Source organism: Dromaius novaehollandiae, chromosome 8 (assembly GCF_036370855.1).
Source record: "Dromaius novaehollandiae isolate bDroNov1 chromosome 8, bDroNov1.hap1, whole genome shotgun sequence".
Lineage (NCBI taxonomy): Eukaryota > Metazoa > Chordata > Aves > Casuariiformes > Dromaiidae > Dromaius > Dromaius novaehollandiae.
This window is the reverse complement of record NC_088105.1, coordinates 28,589,837-28,616,858: the sequence shown is the minus strand read 5'-3', so window position 1 is coordinate 28,616,858 and position 27,022 is coordinate 28,589,837. Positions and strand designations below refer to the sequence as shown.

The following is a 27,022-nucleotide window of genomic DNA, read 5'->3' as shown; positions in this document are numbered from 1 at the left end:
TTTTTTGTATGCGCTAGGCTAAAATAGTCCTTGGTTTTCTTACTTATAGGCTCATACACATACACAGAGCCTTTTCCTAAAGGCAGTCTAACATGTTTAGTATTTTTCTTCCTGATTTTAATTATAACACTGAATGTTTTCAGCTTGAGGAATCTCTTCCTTCCTAAGCAGGTTTTATTACTTTCCAACACCGACCAGCACTGCTCCCATCTGGAAGCTGCTGCCTCTATAATTCTGCTCACTGAAGGAATTGTGTATATGTTTCCTAATCCATTTCAGGCAAAGTCACCAAGGTTATTTTACAAGTGTTCTTCAATCTTTGATTTGAAGACCTCTCAGAAAGGGTCGCTAAGAGATATTGACCCCATAAAGTAAATGATCTCAGCTACATTCATAGACTCTAAACTAATCCATGGACCTTCATGTAACTGCAGACCAGAGGCTTATGCAATATTTTTCTCAGGTAAAGCTGGTGGGATCTAACAAACAGCTTCAGGGATGTGATGTCTTACCTGAAGTTGCTGTTTGCAGGTGAGGATCTCTGTGATCCCAGGATAAGCCACAGCTAAAGCATCTGAAGAGTTATTTTATAAGTGAGGGAGAGAGAGAAGGGTCATAAGGGAGCTCTGGTTGCCGCCTTCTGGAAAGTTGTTTGTGCACAGGCTTGTGCTTTCAACAGTGGAGGGCCCGTGTGAGCTTTATGGTCCTTTAGATTCCAGCCATGCCCTTTCTTAAGAATTTAAAGGAGTGGATGAGGAGATTTTTAAGAGGAATTTAAACATCTAAATCCCACCTAACTGCCATGAATATCCATCATTAACTTTTCTAGCCAGTTTACTGCTGTACATGACTAAGTACCAGTAATATTCTAGCTGAAGTAGTGTAAGTTGTTTAAATGTTTCTGTCCCATAGCGCTTAACTATAGCACCCAGGCCCCTATTTTGCCACAGAAAAGAAAAAAAATGTTGAACAGATTTCTTTACCAAGCAAATAAGAATGGCATACTGATATTATTTGATTTCTCCATTTTAAGCGCAGCTAGTGCAAGACAAAGTTTTGGATGTGTTAAATATAAAAGGATAAAAGCACATGGCAATGTTGGTATATGCTTAAGTTGTCCTAACCAGCCTACCAGTTTTCAGTCCTGAAAGAGGCAGGAAGACATCTTAAATACGTAAAATTCAGTCCTGGACATAAGGCCAGCAGAGGGTCTGGGATGGAAATTAAACGTTAGATGAGTGCTCTGGGGGACAAAGTGGTTCTGTCGCACTGTGTGAAGGTGTGCTTGAGACCGCGTTGCCAGATTAGTTTTCTCTTGCTGTATGTTGGAAAGAACATTAAGGAAGAGCTGATGGAAGGAGCCAAATAAACCTGACAGACAAAAAGACTCAGGTCTGGTCTAGCTTCCTGTGCAGTCATTAGGAATGCTTCCCTTTGCTTTACTTGCATAGAAAATACAAATGTATATGGTTGTAACAGCAATCCCAGTTTAATCAATGAGAATTTTATGACCTACTCTCAACTTAGAGTTACTTTACTGTGTATAGAAGCGTTAATAAATAAGTGATACGAGATTTGGAAATGGACCATTTTTCATTCTGCTGATATCTGAACAGTGACCTGACAAAGCCGCCAAAAAAGTCAGGACTCTATTTAGTTTTCCTCTGAACAAGTTTACCTGTCAGCGTTGCTGTTCAGCAGTGGAAGTGCGACAACTCCCACAAAGGGTGGAGCCCTGAGATGCTGACGAAAGGTCTGTGACCCTGACAGGCCTAATGGTGACCCGTCCATCGGCTCAGCTGAGATTAACAGCTGTGATGTGAGTCACTGGGATATATTTACAAAGGAAACTAAATGGACAAAATATAGGGCAAAGAAGGACAAAGTGTTTTCTTTTGCTTGCTTTTCTGCTTAGGCATTAAGCTTACAAATTGTTTTCTGGAAGGCAAAGTAGTTGTAACAATGCGTTAAAAATTTTCCAACTAAGAACTAAAAAAAAAATCATGCTTTGGAGATACAGTTTAATTTTCCGTAATTTCTTTCATAGTCAGTTACAGAACATCCGCCTGTCACTAACGACAGCACACAGATGCTTTCCACAAAGAACTCTTACTGGATATCCAAGGGCTAAAAGCACTTTTTACAAAAATAAGAGATGCAAGTTTCCTAATTCTGTGGAGTTCAAATGTTTCAGATGAATAAAATGAAAGGAAATATACTATGCTAATTGTAGTAAGCAGGTAGATATTGTTGCTTTTAAATTTATTTCTTGGTGATTTCAAAGGCAGCTGGACATAAAAGTGCTTTTGAATATTTATTAGTCACCTACTTGTATTTTAACATTTCTAAATGTAAATACCTTCAAATTGATGGCCTTCTGTCTATTGAGAAAAAGGAGAGAAAAACACTGATTGTTTTTAATATCTGACTCACCCTTTAAGGCTTTTTTTAATTGACAGCATGTAGGAGTCTAATAAGTAATAAAGAAGAGTAATGCGTTGGCAGTCAAGGAAGACAAGTGATCCCACCTAGCTAACATCAAAGTAGTAGGTGTCTTAAATACAAGCTCCCTATTCAAACAGTCATCTGAGGAAAGGGAACATGAGCATAACAAGTAAGGTAGGCAGCCCAGACCAGAGGATTTTTCAGACTTCCAAAACCTTTGCCATTTCAGATCACGCAATATGGAAGCTTAGCCTACAACATTTAACCAAGATGCATTTCTATTTTTTACTTTTAATAATAATTGTTCTGCTGCTCTTTTCTAAAATCAGTTGAAGTCATATGCTGAGTAAGCAGCAGTTACTAGATTCTTATCACAAATATTTTCCATAGCTGTTACAAAACAAACACGACTGTAAGCAGAATCACCAGGCTGAACAAGTGACTAGCCAGTCTCTCACATCTTCCACCTCTCAGCCTTTTCCAGAATACTGGTCCCCTATTGGAATTTTTTTTCAGGAAAAATAGTGTACTTTTCCCTTTAAAGAAGAGCTTATCAATGGTATTAGTGATAGCAGCTATATAATTTATTTCTGTCGTTTGAAAAGTTGTTAGAGAATAATTAACCCCGGTAGGTAAGTACTTAGGGAACAAAGGAACAAGTGTGTCTTGTCTCTGCCCTTGGCAGGTTGTGATCTGTTACCGGAGATACTAATGTAGAAAGATGCATCAGAAACATTAGCAGGGGGTTATAGATAATTCATAAGTTCATGCCAAACATGAAATGTATAGAAATCTGGGCAGCAGTTTCCCTGGATTTCCAGACAGCTCCATCCACTGCTCTAAGAACCAAGTACTGCACTGTCATTCTCAAAAAGGTTTCTAACATTGTTATTTAAGGACGAAGATACAACTGTTAGTGGCAACACAGCTGACCTTGACTGACCTTTTCTAAGAAGTTTCTAACCAGTGAGTTTATTCCACAGTCTCAGTTTGTCTTTCAGAAAACTGCAGGCTTCAGCTGCCCCTTTGCTCTGTGGCAATATACATTCAGGGTTATAAACCCCAAAACCTGCAACAAATGGAGATTTAGTGAAAGAAAATGAATTTTGCTGAATCTAGTGCCAAAATAAGCATTGTGCTATGAACATTTTTCCTATTAATTCATTAGAATTTTCTGTATTTGAAGTTACCCAAAGCCATAGTGGAATTTCAAAATCAGTAGCACAGACTGTATCTAATCTTGCTTATATCAGAAGACAAAGGCCTTGAATAACTTTGAAAACGTTGATAAGAGCCCTAGTTCATGCGGTATGTTATAATCTGAAAAGAGAAACACAGTTTTCCCTCGTGGAACTGCAGAGAGTTTTACTGAATTACTGTGGTACTAGCTGTGAATTATTGACACCGTAAGTTAGTTTGTGAGTTGGACCTTTGTTATTTGGCACGCTAGCGTGGGAAGTACTGGGGCTGTCACTAGTCAAGCTTGTCCGTATTTTGCTCCGACTGGTAGGAAGGCTGCGTTCCAGCTAGCCATAACGGACAGCAGTTGCCATGCTTACAAAACCAATTCTTCATCAGAACCACCTAGCTCTGGCCTTGAGTATCAATTTTGGTTCTAGAAAAGGTCACTGAGAAGACTATGGCAAGATGGCTAGGCTGATCAGGTTAGATTGGTTATCAATTTCAGACATATTAATAGAATGAAGATATAATAAAAATATATATTAAGAAAAAAGGATACATAAACTTATCAAATACATGCACATATTTTTATATAAATATATATGCAAAGCAGCAAATATAGGCATTTAGTGTTTTTCCTCAGTATCAGTGCTGTTTAGGACTTGCAGTCACCAAATGTTCACAAAGGACTGACATTCATTCTGCCGCTCAAACACAGATAACTTTTACTTGCAGTATCTGTAGAAGATGCATTTGCATTCTGCACTGCCTTCAGCTCAGAGGTTATCTATACAAGGCAGAAAGTGTACAGTGCTATTTTAGTTCCCTGTAAACCACAATCCCACTCTATCAGATTTCTGGGAGCAATCTGAGGAAGAGAAAAGGGGTGTAGGCATTTTAATGTACATGTAGATGACACCTTAAAGAATGCTTCTCAAACTTACCTGTGCTCAAGCAATAATCCCACATGCTTATTACAACTATATGGAGGTGGGTTTTGCTGTGCTACACAGGACTGAGCGAGCCACCCAGTTCAGAAGTGAAACATCTGTCAAGCTGAACTGGCTAGGCTGCTCACCAGCTAGGGAACGGGCTGTCTGATGGCAGGTTTACACGGGCCTCAGAGGGATAGTCTCACCTGACTGTCACGTGAACTGGAAGTGCTGGGTGGAATTTCACCGTGGTACACTGTGACTCTTCAAGCATTGAATCAGGTCTTTCCATCCTCAGGCAGGATTTTGCTGCCTCAGTTGCTCCAACGAACTTGGTGCTGGATAGGTGTAATCTGTCCCAAGTCATGACTTTCACAGTGAGATCTAACGTCTCAGATAGCTGAAGGATGGTGTGTGAAGTGCCATACGTTCAGTCTCAGCTGCTCATTTATTAGATTAAATGTCTGTATACGGAGAGAGCAGCACACAGTTCTGTTGAAATGAGCCACTCACATGAGAAGACCCTCTGGTCTAAAAAAAACGCTGAGAACTTTGAACTGGCTGTGGCCTTCACCCCATATGAAATATATTTCCTGTGGGATAGCTGCATGAAAATAGGTATCATGATGACTGAGATGCACAAATCAAGCTGCTTTATAGTAGCTGAAATGGGAGTTGCTAGTATTATTTTAATTTGAGAAGGGATGTACTTAGTCCAAAACAATTCACCTTTCCCTTTTTCTCTTTGTTACTACTCCATAACCCCCTTTAAGCCCTTTGTGTCTGCTATAGAGGCATCAGTTCCCTTGCTTCCATCGCTCTATGTAATGTTGCTGTATGCTGATACTGCTGCTCTATGTAATGTTGAAGTAGGCACATGTTAGAAAAGTTCTGAAGCAGCAGAAAGGGGAATTGCACCAACCCCTGGCTAGCTCAGTAGTCAAGAACCAAGATGTTGTCTTAGCTATGGTCCGTTGTGTGGAGTTACTTTCCTGAAGGAAGAGGAATAGATTGGGTATCTACTAGTGAGGGATTCCAGTGGGATCCTGAAATGAGAAAATTTTTTTGGTAGAACAGATACCCACAGATCTAAGTCACCCTAGAATCCTTCAGTAACAGTATTTCTTACAATTGAGACGATGCCTTAGAAGGGTGTGTTCTCAAACAGTGGCTACACATCTTTCAGAAGTCCTGGATACTGAAACTAGGAAGACTATCTCATATCAAAAGTCCCAATCCTTGGTGCTGCGTGCAGTGCCAGCTACAAAGATATCTGAAGATTTGGCTGATTCTTTGACAGAGTCAATTTGAAATCCTACCTTCCATTCTTTGGAAAGAATGAAATCAAAGACCCAAGTTTATTCAAGATGTTATCCTTGTAACAAACAATCAGCCTTAGGTTACAGGTGGAAATGGGAGACTCAAAGTGTCCTTTTCTCATATCCTTTGAAAAACCTGGTGATAATCCAAAAAAGCTGTGCAAGCGGCTGATAGTAAAAGGCAACCAATATCCTTGTGCAGACAGCATTGCTGTGATCCTCTGGTCCGTCTGAATGAAGCCAGCCCTCCTCTCCTGAGCTATGCCTTCATCAGACAAAGATGAGAGATGCAGCAGAGGAAGACTGCCCCCATCTTGACACTGATATTTTGATGAGCCAAAAGTAGGAATGAGATGCCATTGTTCCTTGTGCTGGCCTACACAGTGCTGTAAGGACATTAAGCTAGAGTCATAAATTTACAGCGGAAGTGAAGAATGCTAAAAGAATACCAGAAATAGAGAAGGTAGCTCAGCTAAGACTGTAAGATACCTTGGCAGTGAGTCCAAGGGGACTGGACCCAGTGCAGGCCCAGCTCGTCAAAGGCTGGACAGACTGGTGCTGGGTCCTTTCCAGCATTGAAACTGCTGTATTTGAACTGAGGCTGGAGGTGGGGTGCCAGAGCTTGACAGAACATGACAAGGGACCAAATTTTGCAGCATCTGTGGATGCCACTAAGAGTCAAGGCTTGTGAATGTGATCCCTTGCTGGCTGTCTGCGAGGAGCAGCTGCTGACTCTCATGCAAGACATAGCACCGAGGGACTTAAATGTACTTTGAGTGCAGTCAGACTGCACAGGAGGTGGGTTCAAGCCAACACCAGCTCTGAGGAGAATTTCATGGCCTATTTCAAAAATGTATTTTTTGGCATTTGAAATTCCTTTCTCTTCTCCTGCAGGACAAAGAGGTGGCAGAAAGTGTGATAATCAGGAATGTCCCCTCCAAACGCTGTAATTGTCAGACATCCTAGTGAGCACCTTGGATATGATTATACAGCGCACAGTTCAGAAAAACAGTCTTTAGCAAAATTGTCATGGATGTAGTCAAAATGTGTGCAAATTGCATGACATGCATGTACAGAAGACTAAGCATAGAGAGGCAAACAGGAAACTTGTTTTTGAGTAGAGGATCTCAAAACTCTCACCAGGCATTTGAGAGGAACACAGCCAGCACGAGTGCTTCTAGCACTACTGTGAGGCAAAAGTTCTCAAGTAATAACCTGTGTGACACTCACTGCTTGGAGTGGACATGAAACTCACTGCTTGATGCTACATTACATTTCCTTAGTAGCACACAGATGTATTACTGGCTGTGAATGTTGTTCCTCATTGTTAAAATATAGCTACCTACCTTCCTCAGAAGGAGCAGCAATTTGGTTGTGTGTTTGTTGAAATCCAGTCATGAGAAGTAGCTTGAACAGCCTGGAGAACCTCTGCTCAAAACAGAATGGGATGCTAAAGAAAAAAAATTCTTCAAAAAAAGTGAGTGGTCATACAGCAGAACAAGTGCCACTGCAAAACATGCGTTGCCTAAACAAAACTGGGACTAATTCACCAATCTTGAAAATACACAACCTTGATAAGTTATTGTCACTTGGAAGCCTTTAGGTCAGTTGCAGCATTATATACTCTGACACTTCAGATGACAATAAATGAACAAGTAGTGCTATTCATCTTTTTAGCAGTATGATATTGAACTTACTGTTTTTATTAAAAGAGATTTTAAAAATCTTTGGAAGCTGTTCTGTGTATCAAAGATGTCATGTAATTTTAACCCAAGTACTTAAGAGAAAGAGCTAAAGCTCCCTCGTTTGATTAATATACTTTGCTCCAGACGATGGAGCCTACAGAATCTTCTCACATAAATCTGTGGAAATGTAGTGAATAATTTTTTTTATGGAAGCTGCTCCTCTACATTAGGATGCTTATAACATCAAAGCAACTTGTATTCATACTGTGCCATTTTTTTTCAAAATTTAGATTGTAAGATAAATTAATTATTTATAACTTAATCCAAACCAATGTGTTCATAAGAGGCTTTTTTTTTCTTCCATAGATTGATGCAGAAGGAACACTAGAGGATGTTTTTGTGGAAGTCTGCATGTCAATTGACTCTTTTCTGAAAAAGGAAGAGGCAGCATTTTCTCTTTCAACAGAAATTCAGTAATGGTGTGTACAAAGCTTCATTTCACGTGCACTTGATAGTCATGATTAAAACGCTGTTGAAAGCAATACCTGCAGTCTTGAGAGGTATCTGGAATTTGTGCATGTGGTATAAATGTTATTTTAGATGAAATCTTTTTTCTCTATTCATTCAATACACTCAATAGGAAGTGGTCTCTATGCTAATTCCACACTAAGTACTGTATATTGTTTTATTAGTTGTTTGCTCTTCATAGGTGAAAAGCAGCATGGTGAACAGCAGCTCTAGTTTCTATTTCATGATCGCAAACATTTGTTTGAGAGTCAGACACATTGCCCAGTCAGCAATGAGCTCTTCGACCAAACCATTCATCATACAGCACATTAAGATTGCTGCATATAATTTCCCATTGGTTATTGTTTCTTTTAAATAACAGTATTAATTTTTATGGTATCACTTAGCTTGTTCTTGATTTTTAGTCACTGAAATCTGCTGGGTTATATTCAGCTGTAAGACAGCTGGAACTACAAACTAACTTACAAAGCTACAGAAATTAAAATAAACTTTTGAAATGACCCCAAAACACTTACTAAAACAGGAAGCAGAAAAATGAATTGAACTTGAGCATGTGATTGACCATCGCGGAAGTCTATCAATCCATTATAATGGAGCAGACCCAGCTACTGAGACGACCTTACCTTTTGCTGGAATCTTCAGATGCTATGATGACTTCCCAGTTTGTGGGCTGAGGTGAAAATAATGATTGTACAGTGCAGTTAAATGTGCAGTCCAGTTATTAATAGCATTATTAGTTGAAATTTATATATGAAATTGACCACGAATACTTCAGAAGTATTTCAGATGCAAATTTCAGATCATCTGTTGTGTTGTAGTGGCGTTACCAAAACTTTGAAACTGACAGTGCAAAAAAAGAAAAAAAAAAGCAGGGATTATTCGATTCATATTGCTTGCATTTTTAATAGGTCACTTATCTACAGTATCTGCAAAAAAGTCTGTAAAAATCGTATCATATTTCCATTAAGTTAACCAAAGTATTGTGGAGGTTTTTTGGTATACTGATAGCTAAGTAAAAGCTTGTTTGACATTCCTGTAAAGTAATTACATCCTCTTACTGAACTACTGGAAAAATTCACAGTTGAAGTGGTTGCATGATAGCTCTTTCTGTTGAAGTTGTACTTTATGGGGCAGATTTGTATTTTTAAAGTTATCTTTCTTGTAATGGAGACATAATACAAATAAAACATGTACAAAAGTGAGGAGTAATGATTTCTGTTACAGTAGACGTGGGTTTAATCCTTCTTAAAGCACAGTACATCACTTGAAAATATAGATCAAACCAGCATGCTTGCAAAATATGTCCTTTTTCCGTTCAGAGCAGGTTCTTCTTGTTTGTTTGGTTTTTTTTCCTCTCTTCCTTGGCATTTGCCCAGTAAGCTCTATTTCAATTATTTATCAAGGGACTGTTTTAGGTATATTCTTATCCTTAGTATCGTGGATGCTTCTCCTTCCCTGTGTCCTAATTTTACCTCTGGTGCTCTAGGAAGTGCATTTTCAACTCCAGAATAGTGCCATTCAGTGATGAGTAACATCTGCAGTACATCAACTTTAAGCAAGAGACTTTCAGAATGCATCAGCTTGAAAAGGCAGGTTTTTCTAATCTTAGCCTTGAAGCACTAGGAGATGCCTTGTGTTTTTCCAGAAATTAAAAGGATTCTGGAGTTACCATGAAGCTGCAAATTCATCTGGGTAGTTCAGTATTTTTATTACTTCTAATTACAACATAAGTTAAAAAAAAGTGTGGCATATCATACTTGCACAGGGTGGGAACAAAGGTAATAATCAGCTGCTAATTAAAAAAAATCACTTACAAAGTTATTTTACATACATTTCCAGTTTAATTTTTCTTTCTGCTTCTTCTGGCCCTTTCTGTGGAACAAAACAAACCCTGTGCTTGATTGGGTGTAATGTGCATTAAACATCTATTTGCACATGTTCATAATGTATGCAAGAGAAGTAGCTGCATGCATGCATTTATACACACTCAGTAAAAATGGACATATCCAAGACACTCCTTTCTTAGGTAATTCAGATTTGAAATTCTCCTTCTCTTTCCAATCTCATTCAAATTATATCATTTTCTTTTGCTTTTCCCAAGCTGTCCTAAAGTGATGATTACATATTTGCATTTATGATATTTTCACTAATGTACTTTGGTTATTTTCCCCCAATAATTTTTTCAGGAAATCAGCAAAAACCAAGATTATCATAGATTCTCTCTCCCAGATAATACATCTTCACCAAATCTGCTTTCTTACAAACAGCATGAATGAGTTGGAAAACACATTTTTTATGGTACTAGAGAGCCTCTTGGAGCAGTTTCTTTTTCCATTAAAGAGAAAACTGAAATACATCTTCTGAATGTTTGTGTTGTATTTTTTAAGGTTTTTTAAATTTCTCTAAGCCTATGAGATATGTGATACGTTTACAGATGATACGTCACTCAGTGTTTTAGTAACTGTAAAGTATTACCTTCTAAATAGATTAACTGCTTAAACTTTTCTCTAAAGCAAAAAATGCCTACACCTAAATGTTACTGTGAAAATTAATACCAATCAGTAAAGTTATTAGGTGCAGCCAGCCAATTACCCTTCTTATTGCCATATTTTTAAGTCGAATTAGTTCCTTCTATAGCTAATCACTCTGAATATTCAAGTTTTAAAGCAACTGGAAGTCTATTACAGTTAAAAAATAATCAGTGTTTCTGAATCACAAGCTATACATTTCAATAAAAAATATATTAACTAAAAATATGTCACAATAATTACAAAACTTCTCAGACATCGGTATATTTTTTGGCTAATACAGCGTACCAAAACTGCTAAAGTCTGACTTTTCTGTAATCTGAAAAAAAAATAGTTTATGAGTAAGATATGAGAAAACTGAAATGTTAATCCTGCAAGAGGCTAAGCATATTTTAGTAGATGCAGAGCACTACCAGTTCTCACTGAAATTAACAGTAGGTGAAGGTGCTGGGCATCTTGCAGGTCTGCACAGTGAGGACTTGTATGACATTAAAATGAACTTTTTATGTTTTTCATCCTGATTAAAAAGTCAAAACTACACAAAGGAAGTCACAGCAAGCATTCTATATATAAACAGACTGTATCCACATAGTTTATTTCTCACAGTTCTCCTGACAATTGAACATTATTTAAGAACATACTGTATACACAGATAAGAAGAAACATACAAAATGTTTTAAATGATGCACAACAAAATCCAGCAGTATAAAAGAATGCATGTGAACCCTTGCTCACTGCTCAGGCTAAATTTAATCACTGTTTAAATAGTAATAAAAATACAATCTTTCATGGATCTTGTGCAGACTACAAAAGAGGAAAAATTATTACCATATATATGATTTATATTAGGCAGTTTTCTTTGATGAGTTGCACTAACAACTCCAAATACAGAGGCAGAAGGCTGTGTATTTTATTTTAAAGGAGTTAATGTTGAGTATTAGAGACTTTACACAGTTACTACCACTGGCACTTTTCACCATATTTTGTACACATCACATGATCATCTTATATAACATTACATTTAAAAAATATATCTGAGTGACAATTTTATAACATTCACACACCATGAGCTGGTTAAGGAAGCAATGCCACAGTTGCCCCCTGTAGTGCTTCACTGTTGGTAAATAGAGTTCATCGTGGTTTAAAAAAAAAAAAAAAAAATTGAAAGTCAATGTGATTAAGCAGCTCCGATTTAATAAAGGCCTGTAACCAACCATCACTGAGACAGTGAGTATTTTTTAGAGTACATCCTAGAAGCAAACACTGTCATTGGTTAAAACCTTGCCTAAAGAAGTCAGTTACTGTGCTGAAAACTATTTCACAACAAAACTGCAAGCTACTAAACTGTTTTTATATAAATACTTCATCTCCTCTGGATCTCATTATAACCAAGTTCTTCAAAGCCTTTGGAATTTACTCTATCTTTAATGTGTGCTCTCATTTCTGGCTCACTCTTTTGTACGGTTTTCTTTTTGTATAGATTCACCACCTAAAAATGACTAATGTGGTGAAAGAAAAGTCTCCCAGTGAAACCTTCTGCACACTAGGAATGTTCAGCTGCTGTTCAGTGATCTAGAACCATGACAGTTCAAAGCTGTAGTTTGACAAGTACACCCAGGAAGCTGTCATGCTGTGAGCGACATTTCAGGGAAAGCAGAGAGTCTTTCCAAAATGTGCACAGAATTAACAATGGTGCCATTGTTATTTTTCAGAGAGGATAGTAAGCCCAAGATTGTAGATCTGCTTCCCATGTCATCTATTTGCTGGAAAGTAGTTTGGGTCAAGATAATTGTAACTGGTGCCCTGGGACATGCAGTAGTCTCTGTCTAAAAATGTCTCTGCTCTGTAAATAGGCTCTAACTGATGATCTTCCTTATGAATCTCTGTTTCATGCAGACTGTAAGGGAAAGAAAAAAGATAATGTTTTGTAAGTTAAGTATTCTTCTTATCTTTAACTTTCAAAAACAGTGATCATATAAACAGGTCCACGCCAAATTTGATACCAAACAATTACTTCACGAAATACAGTTTCCCCACTATTTAACAATACAAAACCTAGTTTACCTGCTGTACAAAAAGAACAATTTTTACACAACCTGAAAATGCTTACAGAAAATATCTCCCACAAATATACATTACAGCCTCTTCCACTTCACCCAACACAGGGAATGATCTGTCCTATGCTGGAAGAGAGATGCCTAAGATCCACAGCAGTTAAGCCACACAGAGAAAGTCAAGTTAATCACATATGACAAGTAGAAGTGTATGCTGCTCACCAGTCAGAACAAGAATCACAGAAATCCAGGGACATTTCTTGAGGGCAGTCTTGGCAGTGCCACCGAACACCCTGAATAGGTTCAATTCCGCAGTTATCGCACTGTGAAGCAGATTGAAGAACTTTGAGAAAAAGAAACCTTAACCACTTAGTGCACCAGTAACACTTCGTCACACCAATATACCATATACGAAAATGTATGTTGCTTGGTTACTGCTAGCCCTTATAGCTTAAATGCGTAGCATCACGGACCATAATGTATTCATGGATGAGTCCCGATGTTCTAGGACAGGCCCTCCGGAGCCCTGAAGATTAGTCAATCTTTCTCTTGCTTTGCTCTCCACTCCTCAAATGCTCCATGTTGAGGTTATCCTCCTGCTCAAGAAAAGCAGACCTAGTCCTGCCTGCAGTCTGTGCTTATCCTCGAATGGCTGAAAAAATCGGTGCAGTATGATGCAGAGGCCTCTCCGCCTCTAGCGTGAACGCAGATGTCTCTATAGCCTAAGTCCAACAATGGGAAATGTCTAAATATAGACCCAATTTCCATGGAAGAAAAAAGCAGTAAGACTAGACCACTTGAGCTTGTAGTGAAGCTGTTGGTAAGGACAAGAAAGGTCAGACTGATGCATTTTCAAATTCAGGAAGTGTAACACATGGTAAGTGGGCTGGAACTAAAAGTCAGTTGCTAAAAAGGAAGTGGGACAATTCAGACAAGGAAACAGAAGTCTAAAACTAAAGCTGAGAAAAAAGATATGAACTTCTTCCCTGACAAGAATCAGGGCCAACACATCTTAAGATCAGCTAAGTGCGAGAGGAGAGTGGCATGAAAAGAAAGTGCAAGCAAAACATCACAATTGGATGTTTGGGATGGTAGACTGGAGGGATGGAGAGATGCAAAGAGATTTTTTGGTTTTTTTTTCCTCTTTAAAAAAAAGACTGGAACTGCTAAGCAGGGAGAACCATTCACAATCAAACTATAAAGAGCGCTGCAGAGACAGGACTGAAAAGGAAAGAGAAATGTGGGAAACAAGCCTGTGCTCACAGGCACTCGTTCTCCTTCAGAACCCGAAGTGACAAAGTCCTCTAACACCATCTGAGAAACCCCTCACCGTGTCTCAGGGCAGCAAACCTCCCGGGGCGTCCCTCAGCATACACGAAGCATCTTCAGTAGAGATCAGTTGCCAACTTGCAAGCTGAAAGCTAATGGAAGCGGTAAACTTCTAAGACCCCTGATACACTTGCTGTATAAATCAGATGCTGTGAGTAAATGAGGCAGGGATGAAGGAAGAAAAAGGGTAGGTAAACGCCTCAGAAAAATGGAAGAACTGAGATTTCCACAAAGCAGCTGTGCCTCTGCCACAGGTTTGAATAGCGCTAAGCAGGCATTTGGCTAAGCAAGCCAGCTTTGTCACAGCTGTATCCCTCCCTTCCACAATGATGACCTTCAAAGTTTGGGGGCTGATAATGCAGAAGGGCTTAGCATATTTAGAGCTGTTCTCTGAAAATATCCAGTTCAGTATAATGCTAAATACATTAAAAAACAAAGCAAAACAACAAAAAACCAAACACCCACAGTTCCAGTTATCTCAAGTTGAGAACCAAAAGGCAGTGGAAACTCTTGACCTTAGTATCTGTGCTCTACCTTCCCGACTCCGCTGTAAAACAGAAATAATACCATGCCTTTCATTTTATTAAAAAAAAGTCATTAATATTTGAAAAGTACTCGAGTATTACAGCAATGAGAGCCATAAAAAGCCCACAAGGGATTCAAGATTTTAATATTCAGAGCAGAGTTTGAATAATGTGTAGTAAATAAGGCTGAAGGCCATGCAGAAACAAAAAAGATTTTAAAAAATGTTCCAAATGGCTGCTTATTAAATGAGCACCGTCCAGCCTGTGCTCTGAGTAAGGCAGCACTCCTGTGGCAAAAAACCTTCATATATACTCATCTAATTTCATAGCTTACTATAATGCATAACAAAATCAAATTCAGGTTGCAAAGAGGCTTTTTAACTTCTGAATGCTTGATATTGCATAATGCTAATTTAGTTTTCTATGTGTAATTTAATGTAGAAAAAGCAACTAGTTTGTTATCTAAAACTGCTCTTTCGATCAAAATTTTGATTTTTGGAAGAAAACACAAACTTTCTGAAAAAAGGAGAAAAAAGAAGACTCCTTCAGTGGTCTAACAACATGATTAAGTCTGTCAATATAAACTAACCAAGTTTCTCTCAGTTTTCCGTCATTTTAAACTGAACTTTAAACTGAATGCCCTTTTATTTTGATAGAAATGGGTATTAGAAAATAAGTCTAGCTGCCTAATGCATTTCACAAGGTGAAGAAACTGCTCCAACATAGTGGCCAGGTACACAGAAAATGCTTTGCAAACCAGAAAACATATTTCTGGAAAACTCGCTTTCTTTTCATGGCCCCTATTACTGGTTGATGGTAGGACACCACACTGTTTTAATTTAACATTTATTTTCTTAATTTCACATAACCAGTATTTCATGCCCTTGCTTCAACTTCTGCAAGTATTACTCGATAGTATTAGGAAGCTGCTACAATTTTTCTCTGCAGCAAAAAACAACAACAAAAACAACTATTAATCTACTAGCGTTCTCACTCCGCATCTTCGTCCCTTCTTTGGTCTGAGGTGGAAGCAAAATGAGCCCAAAACCATAATCAAAGAATTATCATCAATGAATCAAGGTCAAAACAGAATGAAGTGTCAAATGGAGTTCTGTAAGGGCGCAACCTGGCTCTGGAGCTATAAATATGATCTGAATGAAGAAAATCTGAATGAAGAAAAGACAGCATGCTTATTAATTTTCATACAGTATCAAATTGAAAGTCTACAAATATGTTGGCGAACAAGATCAGATTTCAGATGGATTTTGACATGGATCTATCTGAAGAAGATAAAATCGTATCTAATAGACAAAGTACAATGCCTCTCCAGAAACAATCATTCTCCATCTTGTATTAGTGCAGACAACTGTTTAGGTAGCTGTTCTGCAGAAAAAAAATGACAGATTAGTGTAGATCACAAGGTGGATATAATTAACAGTGTCCTATAAAGAAAAAACATGATGGTGGGCACATAAACATGTACCAGGAGCACATACTGCCAGACAAAGGAAGTGGCCCTTTTATTTTATTCAATCTTGACTTCAGGTGTTCAGTTTGGGGCAGTCTCATCTTGCAGAGAGTGCAGAGAGTCCAAATAACAGCAATATTCCGTGAAACATGTGCTATCAAAAATACTGAATTAATGGGCTTGTTCTGATTAAAGAAAATGAGGGAAAGAAAACATTGTGAACAAGAATTAAGGAAACATATGCTATACTAAATAAATTCTTCTTAGGAAATCCAAACGATGCTATCTTTGGAAACGTCTACACTGCACAGAACATCAGTTTATCTTACCTTGAATCCCACATGCTGCACAAATCCACTTTCTGCATGCATCTGCTGGAGTTTCTGCTTCTTTAATTTTTTAAACTCTAAGAGTTCTTTGTATTCAGGTAACTCTCGATATGTTATTGGAATACTCTCTTCATCCTGTTCATGGAAAAAAAGAAATCTTTATGAATGTAATTACAAGTAAGAGAGATTTCATGAATCACTAAGTATGAGTAATTAACCTTTAAGAAAATACTGGCAAAATATTCTACGAGACATAGTGAGAAATTATTCTGTAAAAGCATAATAACACAAAAAAGTACATATATCTAACTTACATGTTATTTTGTATTATTTGTACTTGCATTATACCACAACATCTTACAAATAAGTTTCTTCTAGTAAAGTACTTAGCTATAGTATAAAATGAGATAGTGCCTAACTTTAATTCCTAATTTTTCTTTCATTTTAGATGATCACCTTCAATTTGCATATAATCTACTTGTCCTTATATCATGGGCAAAATAGTAGCTCCAGTACAAGAGTTAGTTTTTGTTTAAGACAAAGCTAGTTTATTTTGCTTGTAAATACTTGGCAACAGATACTATGATATTTCAAAATTAAAATTTCAGGTAAGTTTTATCAACTTAATTGATCCTTCCCTTTACCATTCTATGGAACACGAATGGTTACGACCACTGTTCGAAAGTTACCTTTGCAGCTGTAAAAATATTAAAACAAATGACACCCAAAAACTTGCTTACAGATTTAACAGTTTTTGCACAAGCTCAGATTTTTACAAGACCATAAATCAAGACAGCATCAAGCTTTCGCTACATATATTTTTAAATGAAAACAGTCAATCTTAACAGTGTTAACATCTCACCTCAACCCGTAAGCAGTGACAAGAACCACTCAGGTTCACTCACGGTTCTATGACCACGAGAGTAAAAGTTTCAGAGTTATCCCATCTTGTGCCCACCCCTTTACTTCATATTCTCTGTTAATAATTTAAAAAATAGTTTTTTTCAGAAAATTTTCAGAAATTATAAAACATTTTGCCTCCCTGCATGCTGGTGCATACAACTTTGCCTGAGATTTACAACAAATAGTTCTCTCCTTTAAAACAGTGACCATCACTGATTTTCCTCATCCAGTTTTCTTCAAGGAAGGTTGTGGGCCTCTATGTTATGAGAGGGAAGAAGCACTCATTCCCACTGAGATGTCAACTGCAAAATGGCTATTTAACTGTGGCAGCCGTGCTTGGTCAGTGGCAACTGTTTTCCAAGAGGACAAATCTCCAGTGATTTAAAGCACCTTTCAGGTCACATATTGATAGCAATTTTCAATGATGAAGAACAGCTACAAGGAACAATCAACATTCTTATAATGGAGCCTACACATATAATTTCTTTCTTCTTCTTTTTTTTTTTTTAAAGAATCTGTAAAAACTAAAGAATCTCCATTATTTAGTAAACACACTAGATGAAGGAAAGGTAAAAAGTTTGCTGTTTAGTGTTAAATTTCTAAAGGCCTTATCAAGTATTTAATTTTAATTTTGAAGCTATTTAAAGGACTGGGCTGTAAATATTATAACAAGTCATGATTAAATGACATGATTAAATTGTGTGGTGATAAGCTACATTCTTTTCATAGAAAACAGGGATTCTCTTCCTAAGTAAAACTCAGTTTTTCTGAAAAATACTGCCTGGCACAGAATGACTGTATGTTGAATAAACTGTGCCATAAAGACTCCCTGTGCAGACACTTTATTCTGGAATAATAAGTAGCTGCATTCCAGAATAATTAGGCTACTTGCAAAATGAAGTAATCATAACAGAGTAAAATTACTTTTCAGTTGAGAATAGAGTGTCCTCATTTAGGAATAACTCATTCATACTAAAAAAATTTTTCAGCAATAGTTATGCCAGTCAACTTGCACTGACAACGTATTTTGTTTTTACAAAGGAACAGCAACTTGTACTTCCATTGTAAAATCAAAGAAAAACCTTCTTAAAATTTTCTTGCTACACTAAATCTCTCCACCATGTTGATGCATAATATCTTTCTCTGAGGCAGTGACTGTCGATAAGAGACCTGACTTTTAACATTAAAACAGAATCCAGTACGTTCAAGACTAGTTCATGATCTCATTTTCCTTCCAATATGCTTCTCTTTTGCACTGATAGTGGGGATGGAGACATGGATAAGGAGAACAGGAGAGGTGCCTGAGCACTGGAAGAAGGCTAATGTCACTCCAGTCTTCCAAAAGGGCAAGGAGGAGGACCCAGGGAACTACAGGCCGGTCAGCTTCACCTCGATCCCTGGAAAAGTGAGGGAACAGCTCATTCTGGATGCCATCTGTAAGCATGTGAAGGATAAGAAGGTGATCAGGAGTAGTCAGCATGGATTCACAAAGTGGAAATCATGCTTAACCAATTTGATAGCCGCCTATGATGGGATGATTAGCTTGGTAGATGAGGGGAGAACAGTGGACGTTGTCTACCTTGGCTTCAGTAAGGCTTTTGACATTGTCTCCCATCACACCCTCCTAAGATAGCTCAGGAAGTGTGGGATAGAGGAGCAGACAGTGAGGTGGATTGAGAACTGGCTGAAAGGCAGAGCTCAGAGGGTTGTGCTCATTAGCGCAAAGTCCAGTTGGAGGCCTGTAGCTAGCGGTGTCCCCCAGGGGTCAACACTGGGTCCAGTATTGTTCAATTTACCAATGACCTGGATGAAGGGACAGAGTGCATGCTCAGCAAGGTTGCTGACGATACAAAACTGGGAGGAGTGGCTGATACACCAGAGAGACCTGGACAGGCTGGAGAGATGGGCAGAGAGGAACCCCATGAAATTCAACAAAGGGAAGTGCAGAGTAAGAACTCTGCTCTCCATCTAGGGAGGAATAACTCCATGCACAAGTACAGGCTCGGGGCTGATCTGCTGGAAGGCAGCTCTGTGGAGAAGGACCTGGGGATCCTGGTGGACAAGCTGACCATGAGCCACCAATGTGCCCTTGTGGCCAAGAAAGCCAATGGTGTCCTGGGTTGCATAGAAAGAGTGCTGCCAGCAGGTTGAAGAGGTTATCCTCCCCCTCTACTCAGCCCTGGTGAGGCTGCATCTGGAGTACTGTGTCCAGTTCTGGGCTCCCCAGTACAGGAGAGACATGGAGCTACTGGAGTGAGTCCAGTGGAGGGCTACTAAGATGCTTAAGGGACTGCAGCATCCCTCATATGAGGAAAGGCTGCAGGAGCTGGAACTGTTCAACCTGGAGAAGAGAAGACTGAGGGGGGATCTTATCAATGTGTGTAAGTAACTGAAGGGAGGGTGTAAAGAGGATGGGGGCAGACTCTTTTCAGTGGTGCCCAGTGACAGGACAAGAGGCAATGGGCACAAACTGAAACACAGGAAGTTCCGTCTGAACATGAGGAAAAGCTTCTTTACTGTGAGGGTGACCGAGCACTGGAACAGGTTGCCCGCGGAGGCTGTGGAGTCTCCATCCTTGGAGATATTCAAAAGCCATCTGGACACAATTCTGGGCAACACATTCTAGGTGACCCTTCTTGAGCAGGGAGGTTGGACCAGATCTCCAGAGGTCCCTTCCAACCTCAACCATTCTGGAATTCTGTGATCCTTCTGATAACTGAGCTCACCTGTGTCTTTCTACATTACTGCAAGCCAGAAATATATCCATCTGGAAATGCTGCACTAGTGCAGAAAGAAAAGATTAAGCCAGATTTCCAAAAAAAGGGCACAGTCCACCATTATCTCACTGCAAAAAACTAAAACAGCAACTTCCATCAAAAAGAAAATAAATCCCAGTAGATTTATGGTGCCCATATTTTATTAGAATTAGGACACCATAGGGGAAAAGCAAATAATTTTGGGAAAATATCTGGAACACAGTTAGAAAATACGTATTTTAAAAGTAATACAGAAAAAAGAATGTGTTGTAAGAACAATACTAATTTGCATCTCTTCTAATATGCATTTTTCATGCCACTTAAGATTCGTGTTAGAATATGCTAAGTTATCAGAAATCCCTTAAATTAACAAGAACACTATCATAGAGAGAAGACAGAACATGACTGAAGACGTGACTAAAGACTGAATAATAGATGAGCAAATTTAAGAACTTAAGGCAGACTATGTGGTGCAGGTAAGAAAGTCAATAAACAGAATGAATGGACTTATACTGGGTGGCCTTAATACATTCTGTTATGCAACAAGCTTTTGAGACACAAGATGTCACTAGGCTCTCAAATTCAGCAAGTCAGGCCCTTCATTCTAAGTATAGTAAAGCCTCAGTGATTCACACAAGGCAAGAATCTTGCCCAGCATTTTAGTGGTAAGATATAGTCTCTGTATAAAATGGCATATATGGAAATCTGAAAGACCAAATTTCTTGCCAAATTCCTGTAGTATTATTGTATAAGTTAGAAAACTGGAACACTAAATGCATCCAGTTAGGATGCGTACTGGAATTTCCCTCTAAAAAACATACCCATTTAATGCTGGAGGACTAAGTCTATCAGCTCATACTTTGAAGTAGATTAAAAAACCTCCTGCAGTTAATCCAGCCAGTGAAGAAAGCCAAAAAGCAACAATGCTAATGGAATTACCAAGGCACTAACTTTTCTAATATCACACAACTTTTGCCAGAATCAACCTTATCAAATTGATTTCATGTCAGATCCCTTTTTGAAAATATGCAACTAAAACTTTTCAAAAACAGCTTCAGGACAGAACTTTTACTACTTCTAATTATTTCATTTCTTATTTTGTCTATATTTTCTGTGTTTGGGGTCTTTATATTAACCATGTGTTTGCAACTCAACCTGGCTCATGAATCTGACCATAATTCAATACTTACCTGATAGTATTTATTTTACAGCAAGGATGCTTAATCCACATATTATTCATTAAACAAGGTTAAGATGACAGTGAGCAAGACATTCTGTGACTGATTTAAATGACATACCGATACTTCCTCTTCTGCTGCAGTATCCATATGGCTGTGAAAGCTGGATCTGTCATCATCTTCATCCATATAAACTGGAGGTTCATGGGATGTCATGAAAGTTGAAGGTTTGAAAAGATGTTTATTTAAAGGGTGCTGCCGTCTACTTGATGACTATGGTGGAAAAATGATATATTTTTAAAGATATTAATTCTTCAGTTACCATTTAAGTAATCCTCATCAACAAAACCTCGTCAAAATTTTGCTCTTTTACACTAAATCTACCATCTTTCCCATTATTTTTACTTAAACCTCCATATCAGAGCCTCATATAGCTGTTTGGGTTTTTTCCCCCATAAAAAGTGAAATCAGATGAACAGTGGAACACTTTTTTTCATAAGAAACCAGTAAGAAAGAGTCCTTAACATAAAAACCCTACCATTTTAAAGATTAAGAACTGAAGCACAAAAAGATTAAAAGACTGCCCAGAGTCAGGGATGCTGTTAGTGTGAGACTAGACAAAGGTGCAGTTTGGCACAGATCCAAGACCCAAGAGACAGACCAGTCCATACTTGACACTTATCATCAACTTATTGTATTAGTTTGTGCCTTAGAAAACCTAAGTCTAGGCTAATTGTCCAGATTTTTTCCCTAGTCTATGGAGAGAACGGGCAATTGTTAACGGTAATTCATTCCATCATAAAAGAGGTTTCAAAGGGTTGGAAAGAATTGCTCTCTGAAGGTACTTTTTCATCTCCACTGACTGGAAAAGAAGCCTAAAAAATGTTAGATGAGATAAATTACTCCCTTAGTGCATATCTAAAACCTTTCAACTTCAATGCTATCTGAAGGTTCTGAATGCACAGCAATTTTAAAATAGATTACTAGAAGGCACTCAGCCCCTATCACTAATTCCCCATGGAAGAATATTAAATATCAAATAGAAGATATCAAATAGAAGAATTTTTGGTGAACAAAACTGACTCAACTTTTTACTTAGATATTTTCCAGACCAGGATTTTGACATCTTAAACACATTCCACAATTTAAAGAAAACAATGGGAACCAAAAACTAGAAGTATAAAAAGATTTTTTTATATAACCATAAAATGGACAATTGTCTTGCACTGTGTCTGAGGTTCTATCATGAAGATAAAGCATAAGGAATATTTACAGTAGTTAATATTTCTCTTTTTACACAAGAATTTTTTTCTCAAGGGTTCCTAAAGACATTTACAAACATGTTACGCTGTTATACAACCACTTATCTCTAAAGACGGATTCAACAATTTAACTTTATTTTATAGTTGTGTACAGTAATAGTTGTGTATGTCACTATACAGACGAAAGTTTAACAAGGAGTTGAGATTAGCACCATTTACTTTTAAGGAAAAAGATGCAATCTGTAATAACAATTGGAAGCTACTACCTCAGATCTGCAGAAGAATTACTATGCACAGAGTAAAAATAAGCATTTTGTTTTAATACTAATATAGTATGCATTGTATTGAATTTTCTCCACCTTCTGCCTTATGATCACTGATTTCCTGTATCTCGTTTCCTTTGAAGGTTTCAAACACAACTTATACTTAGATTTATAAGGTTGCAGCCTTAGCTGACATAGTGATTTAAATTTTCTGTTAACACAAGGAAAACAGATCTGGATTCAATGCTAGATCTGGAAATCTAAAAAGGAAAACCATGTCTGCACTTAAATAGTATCACCAATCTGCATACAGTTGTGGCCAGAGAATTTAACTGAGGATTTGAAATCTCTTTTTTAACATGATTCTGCTGTTGGTGAAGAATGAATTAGAATGCTACATAGGAGGAAACTGTTAAAAATAATTTTTCCTGTGGGAAACACATCTTTTGGAGTATGTTTAATACTGAGTAGCCTAATGATAGAATATGAACATTAAATTGGAAATGCTGAGTCATAATCAATGAAATGAATATTAGAGTCCGAGATCTGTTGTATTTTGATTAGTAGTAGATGACAGTTGTACAACAAAATAAACTGGCTGATCCTGCTTAATCCCCTGTATCACATTATGTCATATGAGAAGACATACATAGCATCTTTAGCAAGAAGCCCAGGGGCTGAATAGGCTTCTCACCTCTCCAGTAATCATTTCAAAAGAACATACTGGGCAGTCCTCTTGGAGAAACATAAATAGCTTTCCCTTGTGAAGCACCTCTTTTAATGCAATTATTTGCAGTAAATAAAAGCATGTTTTTTATTCTTCCTTAGATGTGTGCTTTAAGTATCAGCATCCAATTTTTATACTCCTATTACTGGCAATAAAGCAGATACCGCAGTTTACAGTTTATATGCATACTCAGTATGAAAATAAGCATAAGCACAGTGCAAGTGTGATCCAAACTTTCAATACCCCTTGCATTTTCTTTCTGCCACGTTGTTATCTCCATTGGAGACTTGGGAATAACTGCAGCCTGGTACATTGCTGTCCATCTGTGCTTTAAGTAGACAGCTATATTAGCAGACTGAGAGCTCAATTCTCCCACTTACAGTACTTGTTTGATTTTTTTTCATCTACTATATTTTTATGTGGGTTACAAATATAGAGTGGAGAGGCTAGTGCCAATAGGAGTTCTGCTTAATACAGATCAGGGGACAATGACTTTACTCTTATGACTTGGTAATAAGGATATGAATCATACTGTGAAAACAGACGCAAGTATTACATACATACATACTACATAAAAGCTTAAGAAAAATCTGTAGGATGATAGCATTACCATTGCAGTATGAGAATGTTAAGAATTTCATAAAGTGTGTTTCAATCTTGATTATACTGTGTATGTATGCAGATCACAAGTGCTAAAGAACTTTAAGGATCACTGTTGAATATAGAGAAAAATACGGTTAAAATATTACAGATGTACTGATGAAGTTAAGAGTACTCCCTTTATTCAGCTAATACAGTGATTCACTCACTGCCTGTCAGCACAGCTCACATTCTGTAATAACAGTCTTTCCAAACAAAACTGAGAGGAAAGAAGGAAGGAAAAGTTGGGTGACCTAAGGTCATTCAAAAGGTTAAGAGGATATAAATAACTCAAAAAATTTTCAAACTAAATTTTCAAACCCCATTGAAATTAGCTCCACAGTATGGTAAGCGATACAAGTAACTCAGAGTTCTAACAGATGAATCAGATAGGGGCACTTGTTCTTTCTCATTCCTGATAATTTAGCAGTAGCTTCAGAGAAAACACGAAGACAGCTGGGGATCTGTAGCATTTTAAAGTATTAGAAGCAAGATTTGGTAGATCTTGCTGTCAGGCCTCTCTGACAGTGAGGGAACTTTACATCCCGAACTTTCAAGGCATCAAATCTGCAAATATGAGTTTTTGCAGAATCAATGTAAGGCTTACTCTATTCATAATGAGAAACCATCACAGACACCCAGATGCAAAAAGTAATGTTACTCTACAGAATGTCATTGTAGCAGGGTGTTTTTTTTTTTTTTTTAAGAACTTCTGTAAATACAGTTAACAGTAACAAAAAACCCCTGAGATTGCCCTTTTAAATACACCAATGTCTAGGGTCCTCATTAGTACCCATGAGCACCACATGATTTACATCAAAGTATATGATGGATCTGCACAGAAATCTAGGGTATTTTGTTTACTTTCCTAAACTGAGATGATTTCTCAGGAATGTGTTCTTTTCTCACCTATTCCAAGATCAGGAAGAACACTACATTTTAGTGGGAAAGAAGAGAGAGCAAAATCTGTGGATAAAAAGCTTTTCTGGAGTAAAATCAAATCTCTCATATATGGCAACTGCAGATGGTCGTGCACATTGCAAATCAAGACAAAACATGACACTGCAGAATTTAGACTATGCTTGTGTTAGTTTAGTATGCTCAGTTATACAGAATTTTCTATGTTTTTGTTAACTAAAGACGACTGTATGATATGAGTTATAGGACCCTTTATCCTCTTGCAAGACAGCTCTTCTAGATCAATTACAGTCAACTCACAAATGAAGAAAAAGTGTCCTAAGACCAAACCATTCAGCCCTAATTAGTTCAGCCTGCCGTCTGATTGCTATACTCTTTTCTGACACTTCATCTCCATAGAGATTGTCTGATAGAGATGTAATTAATACGTGTTCATGTGAAACTAGAGTAACATTCAACTTGCTCTACAGTGCTAACAGCAAAAGAAAAAAAGTACTTTATTAATGAAGTAACAAATAAGCACAAGGTGTAACAACCTGCCTAGTTAATAATAAAGGACTAGTGAAGACTTAAATCTATTGAAAATATGAATGATTTTGATTCAATTTGCATGCAAATGTAAACAGAAATACAAAATTTCTGCTGTAATACTGTCTCACCTTTTTGGAGTATAAATATAAGTTTGGAGTTCTTCCTGGAACTGGAATGCCAGCTTTAGTCAGTTTTATAAAATATTTTTGAACCCTGCTGGCAACCTATGAAAAACAACATACAATGATTAAGTGTCAGGTGAAATATAACATGCTTTCACTTCACAGTCTGGCCAGCAGAGTTGCATTAGTTCAGAATATAAGGACAAGAAATCCTGGTTGCCTACTCTATGACAACTACTGTAACAGTCACTTACTTGCAGAAAGATACCAGTGTATTTGCAATATTTCCAGACACACTGAAGACTTGCAAGGAAAAAAATTGTTTAAAAATACACAGAAAACCAAGCAAAAACAATGAGAAGGCATACGACTTCAGCAGTTTGTTACTTACTAAATCTAAACTTACTCTTTCTTAACAATGACACATAAATTATGTATAGTTAGTATATATAAAGTACATATTTATGAAATAACCAAGCATACATTTTAGTTTTTCAATATGGGCAAATATAAGTATAGATATGATCAGGTTATGTAACAAATCAACATTTTTGAGTTATGGTCAACATGGAGAAATTACAATTTTAGGAGGAAAATGCCTACAAGCCAGCTGTGGAAACACTCAACACCTCCAGATCTAGCTTCATTCGTAGATCTAGGCCCCAGCATAGAACTGATTCTACTGCCTGCAAATATTAAAACGTCTGCTCTTTCTGCAGTATTGAGGTGGAACTCACACTGCAGAATGGCTCTTCTGCAGGAAATTCAGCAATGCAATCTGACAGCAATTGATGTCACTATACTTGCTAAACTCAGTTAAAGGATATTGCCAAAATCTAAGGAATAACAATTAGGTCAGACAGTTTTTGTCATGGGTTTTGGGGCACTCCTAGAATTCTACATTTGACATTCAGAATAAGAGGGTCAGGTTTGTTATTAGTCAAATACAGGCCCTGATGTTAAAGTTTTAAGTTTTAAGGAAGGGGGGAAAAAAAGCAACTGAAAAGATACTGGCTTTTATTTATTGCTATTTTTTAAAAATCTACAAGTAAATCCACTGTGAGTTTATGTCAGCTCCTAGGATGCAGTAGTTGATACGAGTATCACCAGAGCCTAGGCACTAGGGTATTCAAAGAATGCCCAAGAAGTCAAATCTTTTTCTATCAAAATAAGCTTTATTACTTTAATTATGAACACTATCAGCTTGTAGAAAAATAATCCTTCTTTTTTAATTCCTTCTGACTTTATGAATTGTTACTCTTGCCAGGCAAATTCCAGATTAGAAATACAATTACTTAGTGTCGAAGAGCAGCTCAGAATACAATCTCTTATCAGTGCCTTCTAAAAAGCCAAAAAATGTAACCAAGGAAAGGGATTACTCCTCCAAGTGTTTTTCTTTT

General features: G+C 37.5%; 2 protein-coding genes across 8 annotated transcripts in view; one reads left to right on the top strand and one right to left on the bottom strand.

The window, feature by feature from the left end:
* The window catches only part of AK5 (adenylate kinase 5), a 106,844-nt gene extending 97,551 nt beyond the window's left edge, over positions 1 to 9,293 (top strand). The window contains exon 14 of the mRNA XM_064516067.1: positions 7,930 to 9,293. Within this exon, the coding sequence (XP_064372137.1) occupies positions 7,930 to 8,040 (111 nt within the window). The 3' untranslated portion in view covers positions 8,041 to 9,293. The remainder of the gene's footprint in view (positions 1 to 7,929) is intronic.
* Positions 9,294 to 11,180: 1,887 nt separating this feature from the next.
* ZZZ3 (zinc finger ZZ-type containing 3) overlaps positions 11,181 to 27,022 on the bottom strand; it is a 67,838-nt gene continuing 51,996 nt past the window's right edge. For all 7 annotated transcript variants that reach the window (XM_064516064.1, XM_064516060.1, XM_064516066.1 and 4 more), the window contains exons 9-13: positions 25,629 to 25,724; positions 21,281 to 21,433; positions 16,324 to 16,458; positions 12,896 to 12,996; positions 11,181 to 12,516 (exon numbers count right to left, since the gene is read on the bottom strand). In XM_064516064.1, the coding sequence (XP_064372134.1) occupies positions 12,372 to 12,516; positions 12,896 to 12,996; positions 16,324 to 16,458; positions 21,281 to 21,433; positions 25,629 to 25,724 (630 nt within the window). In that variant the 3' untranslated portion in view covers positions 11,181 to 12,371. The remainder of the gene's footprint in view (positions 12,517 to 12,895; positions 12,997 to 16,323; positions 16,459 to 21,280; positions 21,434 to 25,628; positions 25,725 to 27,022) is intronic.